Source organism: Pogoniulus pusillus, chromosome 6 (assembly GCF_015220805.1).
Source record: "Pogoniulus pusillus isolate bPogPus1 chromosome 6, bPogPus1.pri, whole genome shotgun sequence".
In the NCBI taxonomy this organism is placed as follows: Eukaryota; Metazoa; Chordata; class Aves; order Piciformes; family Lybiidae; genus Pogoniulus; species Pogoniulus pusillus.
The window spans coordinates 38,306,366-38,332,091 of NC_087269.1; the positions used below are offsets into that span (position 1 = coordinate 38,306,366).

Sequence of the window (25,726 nt, forward strand, 5' to 3'; positions counted from 1 at the left end):
TGTCCCCTCTGAGTAGCATGCAAACTCCCCTCCTCCTTTCTCCCAATTTTTGTATCCCTGATTTTCATGGAAGAGCAAGCTCAAGTGGGCATCTTCATTGGATTACTTGAAGTTCCGATGGTTAACTTCCAGTGTTTTTCAGGATGGGATGGAGGCTTGACTGCACTGCTCTCTGCTTTTTGTTTTGTAATGGACATTCCTTAAATCCATTTTAAAAAGTTACCTTTGGTGTCCAGAGGTGTAGTGGAGAAGAGCTTGGCCTTTGCTGAGGCATATATAAATGTGTGCTGAGAGCTCTCTAAAAACTGTCCCACCATGAAGAGGCTCACAAACCGAAGCAAAGTTTTACTTAAAACATTCAGCTGTGAATCAGAGGGCTGAAAAACCCTCTGCTCTGAAGTCAGGCTAAGGGAGTTGGGGCTGTTCAGCCTGGAGAAGAGAAGGTTTCAAGGAGACCTCCTGGTGGCCTTTCAGTACCTAAAATGGACTATAAGAAAGGTGGGGACTGACATTTAGCAGGGCCTGTTGAGACAGGACAAGGGGTGATGGCTTTAAAATAAGAGGGGGATTTAAACCAGAGAGAATGAAGACATGTTTTACACTGAGGGTGTTGAAACATTGGTGCAGGCTGCCCAGAGAGATGGTAGATGCCTCATATCTGGAAACATTCCAAGTCAGGGTGGGCCAGGTTCTGAGTAGTAGATGTCCATGTTCAGTGCTGGGAAAGTTGGGTTAGACCATCTTTAAAGACGTTTTCCAGCCCAAACTGTTCTATGATTCTATTCTCCTGTTGGAAGTCAGAAATTCTGTATTTTATTTCTCATGATACAGGAACACAATCGGGTTAGCAAAAGTGATAAACAGATGTGTATACACAGGTACTGAATCTGTACAGAACTGCATCATTCAGGAGCTTAGACTAAAAGGTCAGTTTTTACAACAGAAGCATTGACTGTAAATGAAAAGCCTCTCAACTGGATCCAACTTGAGGAGAGGATCAGCACAAGATTCACTCAAAAGACTAATCTCAAATAATGATGAGAAAGAAAAAATCAAATTCAGGGCTATTCTTTTGTACCTCAATTAAAATGTTCTGGTAATCCCAATTCTGGAGAACCTACTGATGTGACATATGGACACTGTCCCAAGTTAGGGTGGATCCCTCCCCTGGTAGAATAAACTCACCACAACACAGAATTGTTTTCTTTTTTTGGAAAGTCAGGGAAAGATGAAATTGTCTTTCTTACAGTTTAAATACAACTGTATGTGGCCATGTGAGCCGATTTTCTAGCTCAGATGTAGGGGAGAGATGAACACTCCAGGGACAGGCCATGTAATGGCAACAATAGATAAATTAATGTCTAGAAGCACAGCTTGTTCTCCCCCTTCTTCTGCTGGCTTCTGCTGCTTCAGCTGTGCCTGTCTTCCCCAGCTGCTGTTTTGGCTGCTGCTTCTGCTGCTTTGCCGCCGCTTGACCTCTCCCCTATCTCCCTTAAGGTTACTGTATTGGGTTTTTTAACTTTCTTCTCTAGTTATCTCTCTTTACACTGCTATACTTACACTATAAGAAATACAATTTCATCCCTCCCTGACTTTCAAAACAAAAATCTGTGTTGTGGTGAGTTTATTTCTCCCCAGGGGAGGGATCTGCCCTAACCCGGGACACAGTAGCAGGAGAAACAAACTACCAGAGAAATAGAATAACCTTAACGAAGATGGGGAAGGGGTCAAGTGGCAGCAAAGCAGTGGGGAAAGACAGCAGTGGGAGCAGCTGAAGCACCAGAATCCAGCAAGGGGGAAGGTACAAGCCGTGCTTCTAGACATAAAGCTCTTGATGCTCCAATGAAAGTGGATTAGCTTACCCATTGTTGCCATTATGTGGCCTATCCCTATAGAATGTAAACCTCTCCCCTATGTCTGAGCTAGAAATCCAGCTCCAATGGCCACACACACACCCTGCACATCTCACCTCTACACCCATACACGCTAAGATTTTGGGCTCACTGAAAACCAGGCCTTCAGGAGAGTGTTATTATTAAAACTAATTAAAAACCACTCATAAGCAAGTATATTCTTTGGACACTTAGAGTCATCTAGAAGGTAAGAAGTCCAGCAAGTCATTCATCTGATTTTAAGTAAAACAGCAAAAATATTCACAGTATCACAGTATCACCAAGGTTGGAAGAGACCTCACAGATCATCAAGCCCAACCCTTTACCACAGAGCTCAAGGCTAGACCATGGCACCAAGTGCCACGTCCAATCCTGCCTTGAACAGCTCCAGGGACAGCGACTCCACCACCTCCCCGGGCAGCCCATTCCAGTGTCCAATGACTCTCTCAGTGAAGAACTTTCTCCTCACCTCAAGCCTAAATTTCCCCTGGCATAGCTTGAGGCTGTGTCCTCTCGTTCTGGTGCTGGCCACCTGAGAGAAGAGAGCAACCTCCTCCTGGCCACAACCACCCTTCAGGTAGTTGTAGACAGCAATAAGATCACCCTCAGTCCTTAAACTAAAAGCATTCATTTGGAAGATCAATCTAGTCTACCTCATAGTGATTCAAAGCCCAGCTTATGACTCTACATGTTCTATTTTATGAGAGCAATATTGAGATGAACATCTTGGCCAGAATGTTAATTCTAATAGGCATATAAATGCTGATTTCTATAATTCATTCCACATTTAAGTCAAGTTTATTCAGCCAGAATTATGTGGCAGGTTCTGCTTTTTGTTTTTAAATACTGAAATTGAGCACAAATATTTCTTTACCTTGGATACGAGTCAGTGTTCCTGGCTGTAGGAACCATAGTGATAACACCAGGAATTTCTCAAGATGTTCAGTGTTCAGAGGTTGCAGATTTTGTTGTCATTTGGAGTGGGTTTGGTACTTTGTATTGATATTTTTACTCCCCAAGCAGCACTGCTTGCTCAGTACCCTGGTGCCTTTACAAAGGTAATATCTAAATCAATAAGGTGCTATTGACTTCCCTGAAACTAGCAAAGGGAAAAGTTCCATCATCTCCAAAATCTATTCTTCCCAATCTCTGGTTTTGTATCAAAGCTTTCAGTAGGCAGCTACTTGTTTTCAGAACTGGATTAAAATCTGGACTACACAAAACCAAAATTATTACTTCTTCAAACTCAGTTTCCTGCAACCATCTCCTCCTTTGGGGAGGCAACCTCAAGGTTAGCTCATAGAATCATTTAGCCTGGAAAAGACCTTTAAGATCATCAAGTTCAGCCATTAATCCAGCACCAAACCGTGTCCTTCAGCATCATATGTCGGTATCTTTTAAACGCCAAATCCCCCCAGGCCAGGTTGGATCTGATGAGAGATCTTATTCCAACCAAAACAGCTCTATGAAAATTAACAGAGAAATAAGCAGGGAAGAAAGACTATATGGTAGGAAATAATGCTGTCATAAAATACAGTATTTCCTTGAATGAAGACTTTCCAGTACCTTTGCCTCCTCCAGCAAGTTACGATAACAGCCACTGCTTTGTATGAAGAAATAAACAGCTTTATGCTACTGACCTCTATCACATACAGCCATGAAATCAGAGTGCAATTGTGGTTATTTGCCACTTCTTAGATATTCATTTCTCATCCCCAGTACTTAAGAGGGCTGGCTGAAGGCAGTTTCTACTAGATTAGGCTCCCAACACCTTCATGCATTATAGACTCCCAAATACATTTTTTTCTCCCTTCCTCCTAAGGTGAATGTGTTGAGTCATTTCTTTTATGGATCTGATGGAGGTTATTGCTCGTAAAAGGAAAAAAGCCAGCGGTTCAAGGCAGGGCTAAGTGGAACGCAGCCAGCTGCAGCCCTAGAGGGCTGCTCCCAAGCATCCCCAGGATTCTGGGTCCCCTGCACCACTGCTCACCCTTTTCTGGCTTAAATCAACCAGGCACTATCAGCTTATCCGAGATCATAACACGGATTAACAAGGGCGCATCGGGTGGAACTGTGTGCCAGAAATAATTATGGCTTAAAATGCAAGAGCCTGGCAGGAAGGGATTATCATTTGTGAAGCCAGTCCATTTAAATGGAGAAATAACTCACATATTACAGTAGAGGATAATTTGGCAGTTACAGTTTCAGTGGCTCAGAGACATAAAATACAGGCTCATCAATGTGTAAGATTAGAAGTAATTAGCCCCTATATGGTAAAGTCATCAGTTAGAAGCTAGACTCCATCTGGGGACTTTTCATAATGATGCCTCAGGGACAAGTAAGATGGGACCTTTGACCTACATGATTTGGAAGGGACTGAGACATAATTAAATCTGCAAAGATGCAGTAACTGCAGGAAAAGGGATTTTTAAATTTGAAACATATTCCCTTCCTCTAAACAAACTAGGTATATTACACTCTGAAACAGGGAGAGAATTAATCAGAAAAGACTGAGCAAATAGCTGCTGTGCAGCTGCCAACTAAAAGATGATACAGGCTTAGACAGAATTGGAGAACATTTAATAAGCATTGAAGACTTCTTAAATAATTATCTTCTGGTTTCAAGGAGAAGGTTTTATTTAATTGTAGTGAAAAGCAGACAACTCCCATCATAAATCAAAGAGAGGATGGAGTTCTTTTAAATCTATTTCTCCAAATGTGTAAGTTACACTAAAGACTGATTGCCTGAAATGAATAAAAGCTAATTCTCTTGCAGAAATGACACCATTTCCTTTCTCAATCATTACAAAGAATCTGACTTGCAGATTTTCCGTGAGGGATATACAGAGTTATTACATTTTTGCAACTGAGTACCATAAAGCACTTAACCATCTTCCATTTTCTTAAGAAAGCTTGGAACTTTGTACTGGAGAGACCAAAAAAAATATGTAAAGTTGGCTTCTCAGCAATGACTGGACCACCTACAAGATCTATCTTCTCCCAATTAAAAATAGACAACAACAACAACAAAACAACCAAAAACCCCCCAAAAAATCCTACCGTATTACCTTTTTCTGCCATAACTCTGAATTCTGGTACTACAAACCTGGATCATTAAAGCCTGGAAGTTAAATGGGAAAGTATTTTAAGGCCATGAAATAAGAGGGAGCAGCAACAGAAATATAATGATCTCACAGAAAAGCATGCAAAAGGGTACATGTAAATTTGTATGCTTCATCATGTAGCTTAAAAGATGACTACTATGCCATAGTGAGGTCACATCTGGAGTACTGGATCCACTTCTGGGCTCCACAGTTCAAGAGAGACAAGGAACTACAGGAGAAAGTCCAGTGGAGGCTACAAAGATGCTAAAGGGACTGCAGGTTCTCTGCAATAAGGAGGAAAGGCTGTGAGACCTGGGGCTGTTTAGTCTGGTGTGGTGGGCAAGAGAATGAGGCCAGACACCTCCCTGTGGTGCCCAGTGACAAAGGACAGTGGGCATAAAATGTAACATGAAGTTCCATCTAAACATAAGGAAAAACCTCCTTCCAATGAGGGTGCTGCAGCCCTGGAGCAGGCTGCCCAGAGAAGCTGGGGAGTCTCCTTCTCTGGAGAGATTCTAAAACCACCTGGACACTGTGATCCTGGGCAACCTGCTCTGGCTGACCTTGCTTTACCAAGGTGGGTGGACTAGACAATCTCCAGAGGTCGCTACTGACTTCTAACATGCTGTGATGTCCCATCCCTGGCAATACTCTAGGTCAAGTCAGATGGGGCTGTAAGCAATCTGTTGAAGATGTTCCTGCTAACTGCAGGGGATTGGACTAGATGTCCTTTAAAAGGTCTCTGCCAACTTGAACCATTCTAAGAGCAAAGCTCCACACTACTTGTCTAACCCATATGTTATACTTTTGGAACTCCTATCATTCATTCATGCCCATCCATGTATAATGCAGTTCCTCCAGCAGCAGCTACAGCTAAGAAGGTCAGCAGACTTTTTCTCTACAAGAAAATGTAACCACTTACTCTGTTTTCAGTAGAAGAGCATGATGGGCTTGATGGCCAGTCAATCACCACGAGAAAAATCAACAACAATCTAAATGCTCAAGTAGTTCAAACCTTCAGGTGACCTTTCAAGGGGATTTCAGGTTGAAAATACAATATGAGAAAAAACTATGGATTTTGGAATTCATCTTCTATCCAAAGCCTTTGCTAAATGTCTCTTCTAGATTGCTAGAAATGTAAAATAAACAGCAGTGGAGATCAAATTTAAGGCAAAAAAATGAACTAAGGCAGGTTGGTGTCCAGCCAGTGATCCAAATCAAGCAACATATATCACTGTTTGTCCTTGATTACACCTGTTGGAAATACCTCTCAGCTCTAAGGAGGACAGCTGTCTCTCCTCAGGTAGGCAGACTAACTGAGAATGGCAGAGGTGGGCACAGGAAAACAAATCCTCATCAGGAAAAACAAAAACAAATCCAAAACAACAAACAAAAAAGAAGAGTTGTCACCGAGGGAAAAAAAAATCCTCAATAAAAGAAAAAAAACATCTTCACAGGAAAAAAAGCAGACCAAACAAAAAACAGTGTCTAATAGAGCAGTCCCTGTGCAGGAAAATGCAATGGACAGAAGGAAAGAGGAAACCTTTACAGGGAAATCCCTGGGGACTAAGGAGGACTGCAAAGAAAGCCTGTCTCCATCTGCACTACAATAGAACAGCACATTTAATGCTTTTGAAGTGGAGAAAGTTTCCTTGGTTGTTTTGACTTTTTTTTTCCCATTTGGGGTTTTTTGTTTGTTTGTTTATATGATTTTTTTTTCTTTTTTTTTTTTCCCCCATCCAACTAAAAGCTGAAGAAAAGTTGTTATAAAAGCCTTTGTATCTTTGGGCAGAGTGGAGAAAGGGAGTTTCAGGTTAAAGAAAACAATAATTGCAAAGAGCAGCCCAAAGATGACTGCAATCGTGCATGGTGCATAAAAGTCACAAACAGCAACACTAACTTTGTGAGTTTGAATAAAAATACAGAGTGTGGAGGAGCTGAGTAATGCAGAATGCCTGCTTAATTAAAACAAAACCAAAACTGCTACCATGGGCACCTCAGAAATGTGATGAGATTAAGGTAAATCAGTAGACACTATGAAAAAAAAAAACAAGCAGCAATATAAATGATGTAGAATTACGTCAGATTGACAAAGGAACATAACAACCAAGGAAAATAAACTGACAAAGGAACATAAACAACCAAGGAAAACAAAAAGGTAGACAAAGTAAATAAATATACACATAGCAGCACCTCAACATGTCCTTAAAACCAATTCCCATCCTAATCCAGCAGAATCATAGAGCCAACCAGGTTGGAAGAGACCTCCAAGGTCATCCAGTCCAACCCAGCCCTAGCCAGTCAACCAGACCATGGCACTAAGTGCCTCAGCCAGGCTTTGCTTGAACACCTCCAGGAACGGTGCCTCCACCACCTCCCTGGGCAGCCCATTACAATGCCAATCACTCTCTCTGGCAACAATTTCCTCCTAACATCCAGCCTATACCTCCCCTGGCACAACTTGAGCCTGTGTCCCCTTGTTCTGTTGCTGGTTGCCTGGGAGAAGAGACCAACCCCCACCTGGCTACAACCTCCCTTTAGGTAGTTGTAGACAGCAATGAGGTCCCCTCTGAGCCTTCTCTTCTGCAGGCTACACAACCCCAGCTCCCTCAGACTCTCCTCATAGGGTTGAAGTATACCAAGAAGCAGGATTGTTCCAGAATGACCCAGAAAGTTGGATCACTATCGCAAAACGCTGGCACTAAAGCAATCAGGACTTGCCAGCAAAAGTCAAGAGGAGCAGTATAGCAGAGATCTACAGAACTCACAAACAGCTCTCATAAGAGGAATAGGAAGAGGTATGAGAGGACATGAAACTGCTAGGAAATACACAGGTTAAAAGATGTCTTTTCTACATGACATGTAATTGAACCGATCCTAAATGATCAGGACTGCGATGTGCTGGATCCTTGCTTTGCCCCAGGGCTGCTGGCACAGTCCCATCAAAAGGCTTCTGTATGAGACACTGTATTTAGAAGTATTCAGGAAGATAAAAACTTTAAGAGACTAATGCAAGGGTGGTTTGGCACTGGGTTTCGTAGTTCTGGAGGGCTGGGATGGGATTTTGTTAATGGCTTTTTGGTACGTGGGGGTCCAGGGTTTTTTTGTGGGGGGTCCTTTGGGTTAGTGGCTTTTTGATATATGGGGGTCCAGTTTTTTTTTTGTGGGGTGTTCTTTTGTTGGGTCTAGGGGTTTTTGTTTTCTTGGGGGGTGGTTTTTTGGTTTGGTTGGGTTTGGGGGGATTTGCTTGGTCTTTTTTGCTTTTTGGTGGGTTGTTTGTTCAATGGGTTGTTTAACTGGGGGGGTTAGGGACTGTTTGAGGGGTTTTGGGATTTGGGGCTTTTTTGGTTGGTTGAGGGAGATTTGCTGTTTTGGTTTTTGGGGAAGGTTGGTTGGCTTGCAGAGGGTTGCTGTTGCTGGGAAGATTGTGTTAGCTTTGGTGGTCTGGGATTTTTGTTTGTTTTCCTGGTTGGTTTGTGCTTTGGGTTGGGTTTTTTTTTTTGTTGGTTTTGGTTGTGTTCTTTTGATGTCTTGGGTTTTGTTGGGATTTTTTTGTTTCTTTGGGGCTTTTTTCATGTTGCTTTTGGGGGTTTTGCTTGCTTTGGGTTTTTGTTCAATGTGTTTTTGTTTGTTTTTTTAATTTTTTCTTCCCTACAGCCTTTTTTGGCTGATATTCAAATTCATAATGACAGTAAACACCTCTGCACAGCTAAATGTCATTCATGAATGTGAGCAACTGCAGTGTTTTACTGTGAAATGACACATCTAGGAGATGAACCCACCTTCCACTTGAAAAAACAACTTGCAAGAAAATTCTACCCTATCCAAGCAGTGAATTATTCAAGCAACTCCATTATACAATTATTTTAGCATGTATAAATTGCCCAAACCACAGCAAACAGAGTTCACGGTGGCTGCTCTCTTTGATGTATATTTACAGAGGAATTCAATAAATTAACAAAATAATAAGTTTGGAGGTTCCACTCCAAACCTTTTGTGCCAACACAACATGTGCTGGGCTGAAGAAACCTCTGTTGTAAGATAAAAATCAATCTGTTTATCAAAAAACTCAAGAGCACTTTTAAAGCTTTGGCCCATCCCGTATTATGAGAGGATATTCTGGAGAACAAGGACATAAATGCCAAAGTCTGGACAGCTGACAGGAAAACAATGACAGACTTACAGTAAAGATTTGTCAGCTCTAGCAGCAAGGTCACTGTGCCCCAACACACAGAAAACATTCATCTACCTGTAACCCTATTGAAGTTGCAGGCTCTACATTTCCAGTGGCTTAATAAAACATGTATTTATATTATCAAGCTGCAATTCTGCACCGGCTTCTTCCCCTGTACTCAACACTGGTCAGGCCACACCTTGAGTACTGTGTCCAGTTCTGGGCCACTCAATTCAAGAGAGATGCTGAGATGCTGGAACGTGTCTAGAGGAGGGCAACAAAGCTGCTGAGAGGCCTGGAACACAAATCCTATGAGGAGAGGCTGAGGGAGCTGGGGGTGTGCAGCCTGGAGAAGAGGAGGTTCAGGGATGACCTCATTGCTCTCTACAACTACCTGAAGGGAGGTTGTAGCCAGGTGGGGGTTGGTCTCTTCTGCCAGGCAACCAGCAATAGAACAAGGGGACACAGGCTCAAGTTGTGGCGGGGGAAGTCTAGGCTGGATGTTAGGAGGAAGTTGTTGGCAGAGAGAGTGATTGGCATTGGAATGGGCTGCTCAGGGAGGTGGTGGAGTCACCATCCCTGGAGGTGTTCAAGAAAAGCCTGGCTGAGGCACTTAGTGCCATGGTCTGGTTAACTGGATAGGACTGGGTGCTAGGTTGGACTGGATGACCTTGGAGGTCTCTTCCAACCTGGTTGAATCTATGACTCTAATTGGAGGTTTACTGCCATTAATTTAGATAATATATATTCATCTTACCAAAACAGCTACTAGAAGCTTCTTTAAGTTAACCTATCTTTCAGCCTGTTTTTTTTTTCACTGTCACACAACCAGCAATTCAGCTGCTCACAAATGACCTCCTGTGCCCCAGTCATGCTATAACAATCAATGGTAGAAAAATTCCTAAAACAGATTAAATTCTACAGTGTTTGCTTTGATGAATTAGTGGAATTTGTTCCCTTTAGCTTGCTCAGAGTTAATCTTTGATTTTTCGCTGAGTGCACTGCTTTGGAAAGAGCAAACTAGGGACAGATTGGATTTTTGTTACTTACATGGGTGTAGTGGAAATATAGCCACAGAATCCACTGCACTAAAGCTGAGTTTTAAAGACTTTTGCTGTTTATCTCTGTCATCTCACTACTTAAAGCAACATATAAAGGAGGAACTTCCCATGATAAAACATTTCTGTACACACTTGGAGATTATTACATTGAAGTATAATGATTATGCCTTCCTACTCAGTATCATAACATGCCAGAACGATGCAGAGCTGAGGATCATCTTCCCACAAAGCTTTAAAGGTGGCAAATGATCATAAAGTAGGGGGGGGGGGGGGGGGGGGGGGGAAATTAACTCCATCACTGCAAATCACATAATGTGTTTTGTTCAACTTGAAATTATTATTCACCATTTAAATTAAGAATTGAAAAGCAAATTCATTCTGAGCTTTTCCCATTCCCCTCATACACACAATTTGGCTAATGAACCAAGAAACCAATTAGCAAAACATCTCAATTTATAGCAGGTTGAGGTAATTTTTAGCCAGGGCACAGTTAAAACTCCTGCACTGTGAAAAGAAGACTTTTCATCTTCAGAAACAGCACTGTGGAGTTAATGAGCCCTCTCAAAGAATAGCGTCACTGATGGCACTGTTTGCCCAGAGACAGAGACTTCACCTCTCTCCAGCAGAATCTACCAGGAAGCAGCAGAATCTGGTTGAAATCTCTATAAGAAATACAGCATTTTCTTTCTGTTGATGTTTTGTGGATTTAGGTGTATTTGGGCACATGGACGTGCAGCCCATGGTGGTGTACAGTGGAAGCTGATGTCTGTGTGGAGCTATGGGTTTTGGAGAAGCTTCATTTTCACTGTCCTCTTTCAGATAGGAGTCCCCTTCCATCATCATGCCTCAGTTTTCCATCCAAGCCATTGTGCTTAAGACTTTCTCCCAGTTTTCAGCCCTACTCACTGCACAGAGCTGATCTGTGCTTTGTGAATAGCCAGAGAGTGATGACCACAGAGGACACTCTCCAGCTTCAACACCAAGGCAGTGGCAGCCTCTGACATGCCCTAGTCCCATAAACTAATGGAAACAGCCTCATACTTCAGAAACAGGAAAAATCAAGAAGTTTGAGGATTGACAAACGTGAGGGGAAGGGGACAGTGCTAGTGGCAAAGTTATAACTCAGCTCTCTCTTTCTTCCCAAAAGGTGGGAACCACAGCTCAGACCCACTCTGTGCCTCTGCTAGCTTCTCTAGTTATAAGCAACTTACTCATTAAAGGATGAAAAACAAATCCCCAAATCAAAACCTATGTACTAGTTTGAAGCTAGCTAGAATGTTTTGGTGAGAAGAACCAGATTACAGGCTGTGGAAGGAAAACAGTGGTGATGTCTACTTCCCTCATAGGCTTACTGAGAGATATTAAGAATAAGAATCAAAACATAAAGGCACTTCTCCCACTGGGGAGCTGGGAGCTGCATCTCTCTCTAACCTCACCCTCCATTTCTTTTTTCTTTCCTAATCCACTTTGCTTCCTAATCCCCTGACTGAAGCTCCATTCTTCCTTGGGACTGGGGTAAGGTTGAGAGGGGTAGGGGGAAGGTGAAGGGGCGGTTGGGAGCCCCTCCTGGGGACTCAGGTTTCTGGGAGGGGAGTTGTGTTTCTGTATTACCTTTTACCTTGTTTATTTCTGTAGATACTGTAAATAACAGCTTAGCACAATATACAAGCAGATAAGTAATAAGCTTAATTCAATTTCCAGAGCCGGCTGAGTCTAGTCTGGGTGATTTCCAAAGTGTGTGTGGGGGACACTCAAACCATCACAACCTACCACCACCCAGAAGACGGACTCTAGACCTGAAATTCAGATGTGCATTTTCCCAGTTCCAAGAGCAAACCCATTGGCCAGGCTGGAGGGTGGGCCAGGATAAAGAATGTGTACAATACTTTTTTCATGGGGTAAAAAGACAGTATATAAAGGAAAAAAGGAGGCAATCTGCTGCTAAGAGGAATTCTTTGCTCAGAGCCTGCTCATGCATTTTGCACAACAAAAAGTACTTGACTAAAGTACATTAAAAAATAAAAACCAAGAACTGCAGGCCAGACCTTCCCTCCTATTGCTGCACAACCACCATGGTTGGCACTAAGCTCTGGAAGACAGAGGACACCTTTGTTTGCTAAACTATGTTTCTTCCACGAGGGTTCTATCTTACTACCTCCAGACCCACCTGGACATTGTGATCCCAAGCAACCTGCTCTGAGTGACCCTGCTTTAGCAGGGGGGTTGGACTAGATGATCTCCAAATGTCCCTTCCAACCCCCACCATGCTGGATTCCATCAAGTGGCTGATTTCTACCATCTAGCATTGAATTGAGCTCAGGCTCAGAGGAATTCTTGGCTGAATAGGAATTCCCGGCTGAATAGGAATTCTTAGCTTTCCAACAAAGTCATGGTTACTGATGCCCTGAATTTACAAAATAAAGCCTCCCATATTTATTGCCCATTCCCAAATTCTGGCTATAAGAGAACCTAGTACATAAAGAGTAAAACTAAACAGATTAACTTAAACAACTTAAGTCCCCCAAGAATTTCCCAGGCAAGGATCAATAACAGGCAGAGTACTTCAGTATACCACTAGACAATGTTTAGTGCTACCATATTTTCCATAACGCATTCTGTTCCTTAGGCAGCCTAATGTCTAACATTTTCCTTCCTGCCTATTCTGGCATGTTGAAAAGCTGTTTACATTAAGCTGTTCTGACTCTTGGTCGTTTTCCTAAGTGATTAGTTGATTGCAGCTCAATAATGTTTGAGTGGTTCAAATTATTTCTTGCACTTCGTGTTTGGAGAGCTCTGAGTCTGTCTAGATACAACTTCTGACTTGTGTCCAATGCTGCCACTCATTAAATATGTGTGTGTCAGGCAGACTCCACTTCCAGTTTAAGTGCTTTTTTTTTCTTACTTCTTTTCCAACTACAGTTGCACAGGCTGGTTGCAAGAAAAAGTAATAGCAGTGTATCACCAAGTTCTCTCCCACTGAAGTTACTCTAAACCTAGTATTCCCAGTCTTAAGTACACAGCATAGGTACAGGCAATACCTTAAAAAACACTACAAAATCATCCATAGCTTGTAGAGGTCACAGAATGATAAAGGGTGGAAGACACCTCTGGAGATCACCTAGTTCAACCCTCCTGCTAAAGCAAAGTCACCTAGAGTAAAAAACCTAGGAACATATCCAGGTGGGTTTTTAATGCCTCCAGAGAAGGAGACTCCACAACATCTCTGGACAGCCTGCTCCAGGGCTCCAGTACCCTCACAGCAAAGTTTTTCTTTCAGTTCATGCAAAACCTCCTGTGTTCTGGTTTGTACTTGTTCTTGTCCTATCACTTGCCACCACTAAAAATAGCTCATCCTTGTGATCCCATCCTTTGATCAGTATTGATAACATCCCCTCTCAGTCTTCCCCAGGCTAAACAACTCCAGGTTTCTCAGCCCTTCTTTATCAGAGAGATGGTCTAGTCCCCTCAGCATCTATTCTAATGGAGGGAAGAAGTGAAGACAAAGGATAAGGAACCTGACTTTATTTACAGCAAAGGTAATATTATAAGAATCATGAGCTTGGTAATTGAGTCAGGAGTAGAATGGAAGTCTCCTGTGACAGCCTGTAATTGTCATATTTCCAGTTAAATTCAGCAGATACAGATGCAAGCAATATTTTGAGTGCCTGGATGGTACCAGAATCAAACCTGGCCTCTGGACCTCTAGAGATTTCCTTCTCACTGCATTTTGGTCTATTTTAACACAGCAAATATTAACCAGAAAATTATATGAGTAATTCTCCACTTCATGCTAAAAATTTTTCATGTATGAAGGCATAAAAAAATTCTACCTCCTAGCAACTGTGAGATTCCTGCTGGAAAAGGGTGATTGGGGAAAAAAAGACAGGGGTCCAGGAACATTAGAGCCAAACAAGAGTTCTGTGGGTGGGAAATTGTTGGCAATTACATCTGATCACTGGCTGCAGATGGTTTTTTTTTTGTAATTATGGTCAGAAATTGGTCTGAAGTATTACCAAATTGGGGGGAGCCCTGATTAAAATGAATTCTGTTCAAGATACACATACTGTGGAGAGACTCTCAAGTCCAGGGAGAGCTCTGCACCAGGGGGAAAGTGTCAGCCACCAGCACAACAACAAATTAAAGGAATGACTCATCTCAGACAATATTATTGCTGGTTTCTGAAAACAAGCTCAAAAGCAGTTACTACCTGAGGAGCACAAAAGGCAAGAGAAACACCACCAACAGTAATAAAGCAGAATTGAGATGTAAGAGGCAGAGCAGCTCACTGAAGATTCAGACAGCAAATGAGCAGAGATGATTAAAGTGAAGTCATTACCCAGCAACCTGCCAGGGTAATCTATCGTCTGGAGGGGCTGGAAAGGCAATCCCAGCACATAGGAAACCCCTCCTCTGCTCACTGTTTCCTAAGTTGTTTCTCTGACCAGGAACATGACTTCATTTACCAGCCTGTGAAATGCAGAGAGTAGCAGAAGTCTCCTTACAGCTCACTGTGCTAATGTTAAGGGTTCTCCTCCCTGGCTTTTTCTGATTGTTTTGCTCCTTGAGCTAGACATGCCCCTGGAAGCTCTTTACCTCTGCACAAGCCTATCTGCCCACATTCATCCCCCTTCTGGGCCACAAACACGATTTGAGGGCTGGAACCCCTCTGCTGTGAGGACAGGCATAGCGAGTTAGGGGTTTTTCAGCCTGGAGAAGAGAAGGCTCTGGGGAGACCTTACTGCAACCTTTCAGTACTTAAAGAGACCAATCAGGAAGTTAGGAACAGACTTTTTATCAGGGCCTTTTGTGACAGGACAAGAGGTGATGGTTTAAACTCAAAGGAAATTTGGAATAGATAAAGGGGGAAATATTTTACAGTGAGGGTGGTGAAACACAGACCTGGGTTGCATGGAGAGGTGGTAGAAGCCCCATCCTTGGAAACACTCCAGGTCAGGTTCCTGGGACTCTGAGCAACCTAGCTGCAGATGCCTCTGCTGACTGCAAGGGCTTTAACTAGATGACTTTAAAAAGCATTTTCCAATCTAAACCACTCTGTGATTCTACAATTCCCTGGGGTCCTGCCAACAAGCATTCCCTGTACAGTCCCTCTCACCGAGAGAGATGTTTGCAGGAAATAACACAACTTCAGAGCCATAGACTTGTCCCAGGCAGGTGCTGCAGGAGCTGTGGTCCTGCCCTTTCACACCCTGTGTCAGCCTCATGGAGCAAAAGCAGCAGAGGCTATGTGAGAAGAGGCTCTTCTCATAACCCCCACTACGACCCCAACCCTCTCATTTTATGGAAGAGAGTTCAGAGACTGATTCACAAGGCTTTTATTCCTCCACCTGCAAGAGAGAAGAAACTTGCAATGATGTTTGGCTTGCATTCCACATTCTCCTCCCACACTCAATAACCAACTCAGCCCACATTTCCCACAGGAGAGAACAACATGAAAGCCATTGCTAACAGCTCAGCTGCTGGAGGAAGGTGTCATGTGCTGCCAGAGGAGGTCTGGGCTTTGGGCAGCACAACGGTGTAGAAATTGCCATCGAACAAACAAAGATATATTGAGAGACCCACACAGAGTGGCATCCATAATCCTTGGTCTTCTGCCTCCACCAAGGATGCAAAAAAAAGACCAAATCTAATGTAATGATGTCCGGTTGCTACCCTGAGTGTGGGTATCAAGGGTGGATGTATTGGGATCAGTCCCTGGGGTACATCTGAATTTTGCGCTTCAGCCCTTTGGCTGAGAAACTGAAAGGTCTTCTTCCCAAACATAAAAGTAGCACTTCTTTGAGCACAGAAGCATCTTTCTGCTCTCTTGCTAATAATCTTTAGATTCATTTACTGTTCTAAAATGTCTGCAGGGGACATCATGACTGTTTCCTTTCAGAGAAACCTATTTTACAGCTAGCTTGTTGGTTTGTATTCTGAAATTCCACAGATTATGAGATTCCACAGATTTTGAAGGGTATCTGGGATTAATGTACTAGATTTCCTCTCAGCCTGCACTATCTGCTTTTTTTTTCCCCCTCCCAGTCACCATGCTTAAAGGCATTTTTCCAAGCAGGTGATTTTTCCCTCCTGCTCACCATATCCTGGGCACAAAAAGCATTTTAACAAACTAAATACAGACAGTTGCATTACACATCAAATATCAGTAAAAGTCAGGCAGCAGCCTTCTAGTCTGCTGTGAGAACAAGTTGCAGTATCCCTCTTATCTGTAATATATCACTGTGATGACAATTTGATGTAGCTGTGCTTTGAATTGTTTACTTGGCAGAGTGATGAAGGTCTAACAAGTCATTTTCAGGGAAGAGAATCCTATCATGATGAAGACAAGGATCTTTCTCCACACACCTTCCCAAAGATGATGCAAAGCCCTTGGACCCACAAAGCCCAGGCAGCAGCTGAGCTTTTACCACCAGCAGCACCTAACTCAAACACACCCATGTGCTGTTCCTCTCTGAGTTTCTCCTCCCAAATTTTCCACATTTCCAGTGCTTTCTAGTGTGTCCTCAGCTTTCTGCTTCTCCTCCAGCTCTCCAGAGTAGTACCAGACTCTCCTTTTCTGCATTCTACATCAACTGGTATAATATAAAGCCAAACTCTGCTCACATATGCCCCTGTTTTAGATAGGGCATGCTTTTGTGTACACCAGAAACTGCTATTTTTTTCTCTTCACTTTGCAGTTTCCATAACATGAACAATTAAACCTCAATGCTAATTGAGTACAAGCAAATTCCAGCATTTGGAGATGTAGTCTAACCTAAATCAGTTTATTTTTATACATGCTTCCCCCACACACACACGGTCAAGGTTCCCAATGCTTTTCACAAGCTGCAATCATGAAATGGTTAAAATTAAGCCTTTTCTGGAGCAGCCAGTAGAAAGCTCCAGATATTGATAATTTCACTACCCATTTCAGTAGAGCAAAATAGGGAAATCAGAACCTGGTATAACAGCTAAATGCCAACTGACAGAGGACTCTTTGTGGAATGACCAAAATGCAACACGTCTAGCAAGTCATGAGCATAGAATTGCTGAGGTTGCAAGAGACCTCTGAGATCATAATGATCAAGCACTTGCCTAGAGCTCACAATCTCACCACTACTGCTAAGATACTACCACAGAACAAACATCCATAAGCTCCACATCCACCTGTAGGAAATCTCTTCCAATGTCTGAGAAGCCTTTCCTGATGGCTCACCAGTGGCCATATGTCACCAAAAATTATCCCCAAAAGAAGTAAAAAGCATCTACAAGCAGACATGAGCTCCTAGAAATGAGTATTACCCGAAGTCCACTGGAGGATGCAAGTACAAGGCTCACATTATCACCATTAATATTTTAAATTCAAGTTTAAAGAGCAGTAAAACAAACTAAGCTGCAAGAGAAAATATATATTAGCATTTAGATTAACAATTATCTCCATTTCCCATCACTAGACAACACTGAAATATGTGATGATGGCTTAAGATTTTCTTTTCCAAAAGGTTAAGAGCTCCCTGAATTCAAAGGGCTGGGCTACACTGGTCTGAAAGGCAAATGGCACTGGTCCTGACATGTGCAGCATATCCTCAATACATCTGGACTCCAGCTGGAATTAAAATTCATATTGCAGTAGCAATTAAAAGACAGAACTAGGTCATGAGCTGTTGTTCAAGGCAATATGCAGGCAAGAAAAGAAGGGGAAAGGGAAAAAAAAAAGAAGCAAGCAGCATTTGCCCTAAAAAAAATCAGCATTGAGAGAACTTGAGAAATATAAGACAGGGAAATTCAAGGGCAAGTGTAGGGTTCTGCACCTGGGGAGGAATAACTCCCTACACCAGTAGAGGCTAGGGCTTGATTTGCTGGAAAGCAGCTCTGTGGATAAGGACGTGGGAGCACTGGTAGACAGCAAGGTCACTGTGAGCCAGCAATGTGCCCTCATGGCTAACAACAATATTATTCTCCCGGGGTGCATCAAGAGTGTGACCAGCAGATGAAGGCAGGTTCTCCTCCCCCTCTACTCTGCCCCTGTGAAGTCACATCTGGAGTGATGTGTTCAGTCCTGGGCTCTCCAGTTCAAGAGAAACAGGGAGCTACTGGTGAAAGCCCAGTGGATGCTACAAAGATGCTGATGAAGAAAGGGTGAAGGACCAGGGCTGTTTAGCCTTGTGAAAAGCAGACTGAGAGTGGATCTTCTCAATGCTCAGCAAGAGCTAAAGGGTGGGGGGCAAGAGGACAGGGATAGGTTCTTTTCAAAGGTGCCCAGTAATAGGGCAAGGAGCCATGGACACAAACTGGAACCCAGAAAGATTCACCTGAACAGGAGGAATAACTTTGCTGTGAGGGTGCCAGAGCCCTGGAGCAGGCTGCCCAGAGAGGCTGTGGAGTCTCCTTCTCTGGAGAGATTTCAAACCCTCCTGGACATTGCAATCATGGGCAATGTGCTGTGGCTCAACCTGCTTTACTAGGGAGGTTGCACTAGATGATCTCCAGAGGTCCTTTCAAACCTCTACATTCTGAGATGCTGTGAAAATAAGGAGCATACAATAGGAAAACAACATCTTTGGTGGCTTACCAACACGCTCACTATTTCCCCAAGTAAGGTTGTCACCAATGGGCAGTTTTCAGTTCTCATTCTGACAATTTTAAGAGAAGACAGAGACTGTTTGAACTGTGATGTTCAGCACCTGGTGAGCACTGGCAGGTATCCTTGGCCCTGCACACATAGGCTGGTGCTGCATGTGAGATGCATTTCCTTACATGTACACAGAGCATCACTTGCAGGAAACATTTCTGCAGCTGGAAGATTTTATTAAAAGAAACCATAGCAACCATCCTAAATCTGTGGCCATGGCAGTAGACAGCTTCTTCTTTCCTCCTGTTAAGTTCTGCATCTCCTTCCAACTCTTTTATTCTCTATGGGAAGGACTGTAGGAGTAATAAATTCACCACCTGGTATATCCATGTGACAATGCACAGGGTACATCCACATCCAACTCTAGATGTGAGGAGTATGAAAGCACATTGCTCCAATTCCTCCCATGAAATTGCTCTGAGAGGTTCCATGCTGATGTCTGCAGGTTAGCATGGAGCCAAAGACATGTTTTTGCTCAAGACTCACCCTTACACAGGACTCCAACTACTAATGGTAGCACACTGTGGTGGTTTGGGTGTTCCCTGCCCCCCCACACTTAAGAACGTACCCAGACTAGTCTCAGCCGGCTCTGGGAATATAAATGAAGCTATTTATTTACAGCTGGCACAATATACAAGCAGTTATTTACAGTATGTACAGTTATAGACAGAAATATACAAGGTAAAAGTAATAGAGAAACACAATTCCCCTCCCAGAAACCTAAGTCCCCAGGAGGGGCTCTCAACCACCCCTGCACCTTCCCCTTGCCCCTTTCAACCTTACCCCAGTCCTAAGGAAGAATGGAGGTTCAACCAAGAGGTTAAGAAGCAAGGTTAGTGGCAGGTGAGGTTAGGGAGATGCAGCTCAGCCAGAGCCCAGCCAGAGAGTGAAGAGAAAATGGTGAAAGTGTTATCTAATGTTTACTTTCTTCTTGTTCAGCAAGACTCTGAGGGAACCAGACATCACCATTGTTTTCCTTTCATAGCCTATGATCTAGTTCTTTTCACCAAAACATTCTAGCCTGCTTCAAACCAGCACACACACCATCAACAAAGCAAGGTACAACATTCAGCAAGTGGTTAGCCATACTTGGCAGGGAGTGGAGGAAATACCATGCATGTTCAGACTAGATAGTGGTCATCACCACATGCTGAATTTTCCTAGTTACTTCTGGTGGACTCTCAGGTATGCAACATAACACCACCACACAACCATGGCTGATGCACCCTGCACATAGAATCACAGAATTGGTTCAGTTGGAAAAGACCTCTAAGACCATCAAGTCCAGTCAACAATCTAAGACCCCATGGTGATTAAAGCATGTTCCAAAATGCCACGTCCACCAGTTTCGACCTGGGACTACACACATCAGTCTGAGTGTGCCTGTCCTCTGCTCACCTCTCCCTCTCTGGAGGCAGAGACAGAAACATCACATGATGCAAGAGCAATGCTGTATGAAAGGAAAACATTTGAAACAGGCTGTGGGAAGTTATCAGTCATCAGCTTGGGATTGGGCTGGATGACAAAGAGGGTAAGTATGGCTAGCCTTCCAGGCCTTACAGCAATGGAACACGTGTAAAAAAAAGTACAAACCTTTATTTCAAGAAGCTCACAAGCACTGCAGTTTTATCTGTGCTGTTGTCATACTTAATATGTATAGTCATATCAGCTCAGCTTTTCCACTGGGAAGCCACCAGGCAGCTACTAAGCAGTATGTAATTAAGGCAGGTCTATCACTTTAGATTTTTGTTAAGGTTAAAGATCAAGGAGACTCCTTCACAATTGTGGTTCCCTTCTGCTATACAGTCATAGACCCATAGAGTAGTCCAGGTTAGAAGAGATCTCAGAAGGTCATCTGGTCCAACCTTTTGTGAGAAGTGGAGCTGGAAAGAGACCATCTAGCACCCTGTCTAATTAGACATTGGAAACTTCTACTGATGGGAACTCTACCACTGCCCTGAGAGGGTTGTTTCTGTGAATGATTGTTCTTACTGTGAACCTCTGATATTGAGATCATCAGGAAAACAGAGTCACTGGTGACTAGGAAGGTCTTGCTCTGAAAACCAGAAGATGAAAGCCCTATGAGAATCTCAGTGAAGAAGATGAAGAGAGAACATGGCACTGCTGTCCCCTAGATCTACAGACAACAAATGTAGACTATCCCATCACAAGGATATGCTGGACCATAGGTCACATCTCTCTGCTGCATAGCCAGTGACAAGTGACTACATAATGCTGTATTAGCTGTTTTGCTATGTGGGTCTGGGCAAAGGCATTGTTGAAGTGGTTGATGTTTAGCCAGTGCTTGGCTTTCCCAGGGCCATGCTCCAAACCTTGCTCAATCCATACACTGTGCTGGCTGCACCCTGGATTTTCCAGTCTTTCCAGTCTCTCTGCCACAACCTCCCAGACAGCTGCAAAGCAATGGCTAGAAAATTTCCACTACCTGTACTTTCAAATTTGCCTTTCGTTCTGTGTACTACCAGGACTTAGAACTGGATGTGGGTATTATCTCAAATATTTTAACCCAGTTTAACCTCCATTTCCACAAGCTTTGCAATGGAAGCCCCACACAGGAAACACCATCATGCCTCCAGGTTGATGCAGCAAAGTCAGTCAACCACAGCAATGCCCACAGCAGGCAGAAGAGCAACAACATCCTGTCTTTGTGTCACCTACCCCAAAGAGCAGCAAAATAAGTCTTAGACAAAGGTGGGAATGCTGCCAAACGACAAAGAACCTGTTCTTGCCATCTCTCACAGCATGCATATCCACAGCTTTGCTCTCACAGAGCTTCTAACCTGGGGAAACAGTAGAGACTATATACCTCCCTGCCCTGTCCCTTGGGTGGGAGACAAGGAGACATAGGAATCCTCTAAGGAAAAGAAACATAAGAATGACATGTCAGTGGTCACAGAATACAGCTTTTACAGTGCATAGTTTCCAAGTGCAAAGAAATAAGCCTTCTCCAAATCTCCTACACGATTCTGTTTAACATAAAATGAGCTAAATCATTTTATAGAACTTTTTTTGGCCAAGTTTTAAAAACACTGCAATAAATTTGCATGAGGAGCTGCCTCTAAAATTTAAAGAAAGTAATAAAAATTACTATGAGCAGCTGACCTCTACCCAATACCAGAAGATCTTTAAACAAAAATAACTGCATGTGAATTCCTTCTACAATTCAACTAAGGAGAGCAGAGGTAGAAAAAAAGCATCCTCAAAACTGTGTTGTAAAACGAGGTTAAGACACAGCTCTTCTGAGGTTCTCCAAGGTTTAGGAATTGGCCTTATGGGCAGAAGTCAGGACATACCTGTGGAGGCTTCACACCCCTGCTGGGATCCCATAGGCAATAAGAGAAGACACTGCTGCCAAGTGCAGCTCCCCTGACAATAGCTTCCACTCTGCTCCTCCAGCCTCTTGGCACTTGGCATTTGATTGCCTCCTGCATTCTACTGTCTATGAAAGCCACAGTCTCAGCACTTAACTGCTTCCATGTGACACCTCTGTGCAAATAGATACTAATAATACAGCATAGCTCACCCACAAATGCAAAACTCCAAAATCTTAGCCACATGATGAAGTTGCTCATAGAACAAGCAGTTCACTCTTGATACAACAGCACAGAAAACCAACAGGTACCTAATGCCAGCTTCACACAGGTGTCAATTTTATACACCATCTGGAACCACCATCCATTGCATTTTTTTTCCATCTACAGGGTACACATGAGAGTAGTTCCACAAAAGAAGCATCTTAACACAGCATTGACTGCAGTGGTTGTAGGCTAATGTTCATGACCACACTACTGCTGCTGGCATCCAGCACAAAGACAGGGTGATGGCTTGCAGAGCACTAGTTCATGACTATTTATACTTCTCAACCCCATGGCACCAAAAGCTTTTAAGTAATTGATTTTCCCTCATTAACAGAGGCACTTGCAGGGGAAGGGCACAGAGATGCTCCCAAGCTGCTCCTGGATTACAGGGCAGCTCTATGTGGTTTTTGGGGTGGGAAGCTCAGAAGTGCCAAGCTGAGCTGATCAGGAGGTTAACACAACCACAACAGTTGCAACAAATCCCCAAGGCAGAGTTGCAGGTGTTACTCTGGCAAGATCATAGACCATAACAACAACAAAAATGATCACAGGGTATCAGCACAAGCCCCTTGTATTTAAAATAGAAAGATCAGCAATGTTTATCAACAGCACTTCTCTGGAGACCCAAAAGGTTCTTTACAAGACATCAGGTATTAGAGTGATTTTTATTTTTTTTTGCTAAAGCTGCATCCTACCCTAAAAGGAGCAAAGTTTATATACCTCATGGACCAAAAACTAATCCACACAGTCCAGAGGGTGAATAGTGCTGTTCCTTTTCAAGCACAGCTCGCATTAAATATGGGGGGTTTGCACCTTCTGACATATCCAACACACGATTCCATTTCTCTCTTTTATACCTTTAGAAGCAAATGAGACATTTGGCAAAGTGTAATTTAATATGGCCACTAATGCATTCAAGCCCATCACTAAAAAACATGCTGTTAAAATTACACTGCAGGAAAAAAACCCACACCAAAACCAGGTAAACCAGACACTGTTATCTCCTTGAAAAATGTGGGCCTTATGCTCCAGCACCTACTGATGGGAGCCAATGGAAACCAACAGGATTACTTAACACGAATAAGAATTACTCCCACCACTAAGGGGTGTAGGATTGCATCCATTGTTAGCATATCTCCTGTTATTTACATATCCCTATTTTCACCTTTTATTTTTATTCCTCTTGAAACAGAGCATTTAATTACTGTTAGCACTAGATATCATTATGCTGTGCTTTTATCCCATCAAAAATTCTGCTGTCTTATGGATGTCAAATGAAATGCTTTTATGCACAAAACAAAAGAAAATAGAGTCGAAGCAGCAGGCTTGGGCTATGCAATTAAAAATAAACAGATAAAGAGAAGGAAAGCTTGCTATCCACAATCAAAACAGGATTCATTTCACATTCATGCTCCTATCCGTAGCTTCTGCTTTGGAAGGTTTATACCAATTTTTTAACTGTGCCAAGTAGCAAATTACTCAAGAGTTTCCCAGGCAATGCTGATAAGATCACTACTGGAAAACAACAAAACTCAGACAAACATTTGAAACAACTGTAGCAGGTGGGCACTCTGATAATAAACAAGAAAGCAAAACAGTTTTATACTTCTCACCTTAGAAAAAAAGGAGTACATTCAGCCTTAGCTCATCACTGCCATATACTCTATATACAAAACGAATCTCCTTCCCATCCCTGGAACAAAAAAAACTACTAACTAATAATTTTCGACTATTTCATGATACAATAGAAGAGTTCATGAATGTTAAGAATGTTATAGAGGTCTAAACTCCAACCCAGACAAAAATAACTTCAGCTGAATAAAACACAACAGAAATACTAAAAAGATGGAGGAGGAGGAGGAGAAGGAGGAGGAAAAACATTATGTAACAGGAATAATAACAACACACATTCTTTCAGATTCTCCAGTTTGACACTAAATGACATGAATGTCAGATTTGGCTACAAGAACTCAGATGTAGGTCATATATATATATATATATTGTTTCATAATGTGCTAGGGGTACTTGGAAATAAAAACACAAATCAACTTGAAGAGGTTTGAACTTTAGTGTGAGGTCTGCAGATAGTGTTTACATGTTCTTCAAAACTCACAAAGAAAGGCACTGCCTGGCGTTTTAGGCTTCTCCCAGTCATTGTAAGAGCAAAAGGAAAGCAGACTGGCTGTAAAAAGACTAAGGAAACACTGCACAGTGCAGTTATTGCAAACCGAAAGCAACTTAGGATTTAGAAAGCAACAAAAAGTTGCAGAAACTTACCAAAGGAACCTGTTTTCTTCCAGGAAGAGCAGTTTATGGACAAGTACATCTGAGTCACAAAACACTGCGTTCCCTGGGCGCATTTTGCGTGAGGCTTAACCTGAAACTCCAGCCGGCTGTGTCGGGCGCAGCGCAGGCACGGAGCCTGTCCCTCTCCCGCGGGCATTGCGGAGCTCGCTGGGGACATGCGAGGAGACGTTTGACGGCCTGAGCACAGCCGGACCAGCCACCACTTGTTGCAATGGGAACAGGGAAAGCCACGATCTGCCAGCTCAGGCTTGCAAGGGCATGAATAATTCATGTCTTCCACCTCCCTGCATTAGCATGCCACTCAGGCAGCTTCAATGAAGCAATTCATTTGGTCCTTTGTCTTCAGGAAAAAGCTTGCTGGATTAATGAGGGTGATCTGTGATGATAAAACCTGGGTTTGCTGCTTTCTTTGCCTGATTGGTTAGAGTAGGTCTCTAACTGAAGGTTCTACAGCCAGCATAAAAATTCAGTGCATCCTCAGCGTCAGGCAGGTGTGGGTTGTTTGGTTCCAACACCAGTATCTAGGAGCAGCATATGAATGTTGACTTAAATATTGAAGCTGAGCTCTTTGCTTTTGAGGGCTTCTTGAGTAAAGTAAAGAGGAAATCTCCAACTACATTGCTTGCATTTCTGTAGTGACCTCTTGAACTACTCAATAGCTAACACCTGGCTGCCAAGATGTTCATGTTACAAATACAAGCTGGGGAGGTTGGGGGGGGGGGGAAAGGCAGGAGAAAACCCAGCAGTTTTGTAATTTTGTATTTGAAACATAATACATTGTAGAGTTATTTTTTTAAAGGAGGATTTTGAAGGTGATACTTTTCAATGTGCTGGGTTAGTTTTGTTATTTAGTTTAAGCAAGTAGTAGTACCATCATTATTTTCCTCCATCTTTACCATCTAGAACTCCACAGCTGAAAGCAATGAGAAGCACAATTCTGATTAATTGATCACAAAGTTA

General features: G+C 42.8%; 1 protein-coding gene across 1 annotated transcript in view; it reads right to left on the reverse strand.

The window, feature by feature from the left end:
• Positions 1–25,258, reverse strand: part of C6H10orf90 (chromosome 6 C10orf90 homolog) — a 94,971-nt gene extending 69,713 nt beyond the window's left edge. Inside the window, exon 1 of the mRNA XM_064145306.1 lies at positions 24,737–25,258. Within this exon, the coding sequence (XP_064001376.1) occupies positions 24,737–25,037 (301 nt within the window). The 5' untranslated portion in view covers positions 25,038–25,258. The remainder of the gene's footprint in view (positions 1–24,736) is intronic.
• Between the last annotated feature and the right edge of the window lie 468 nt (positions 25,259–25,726).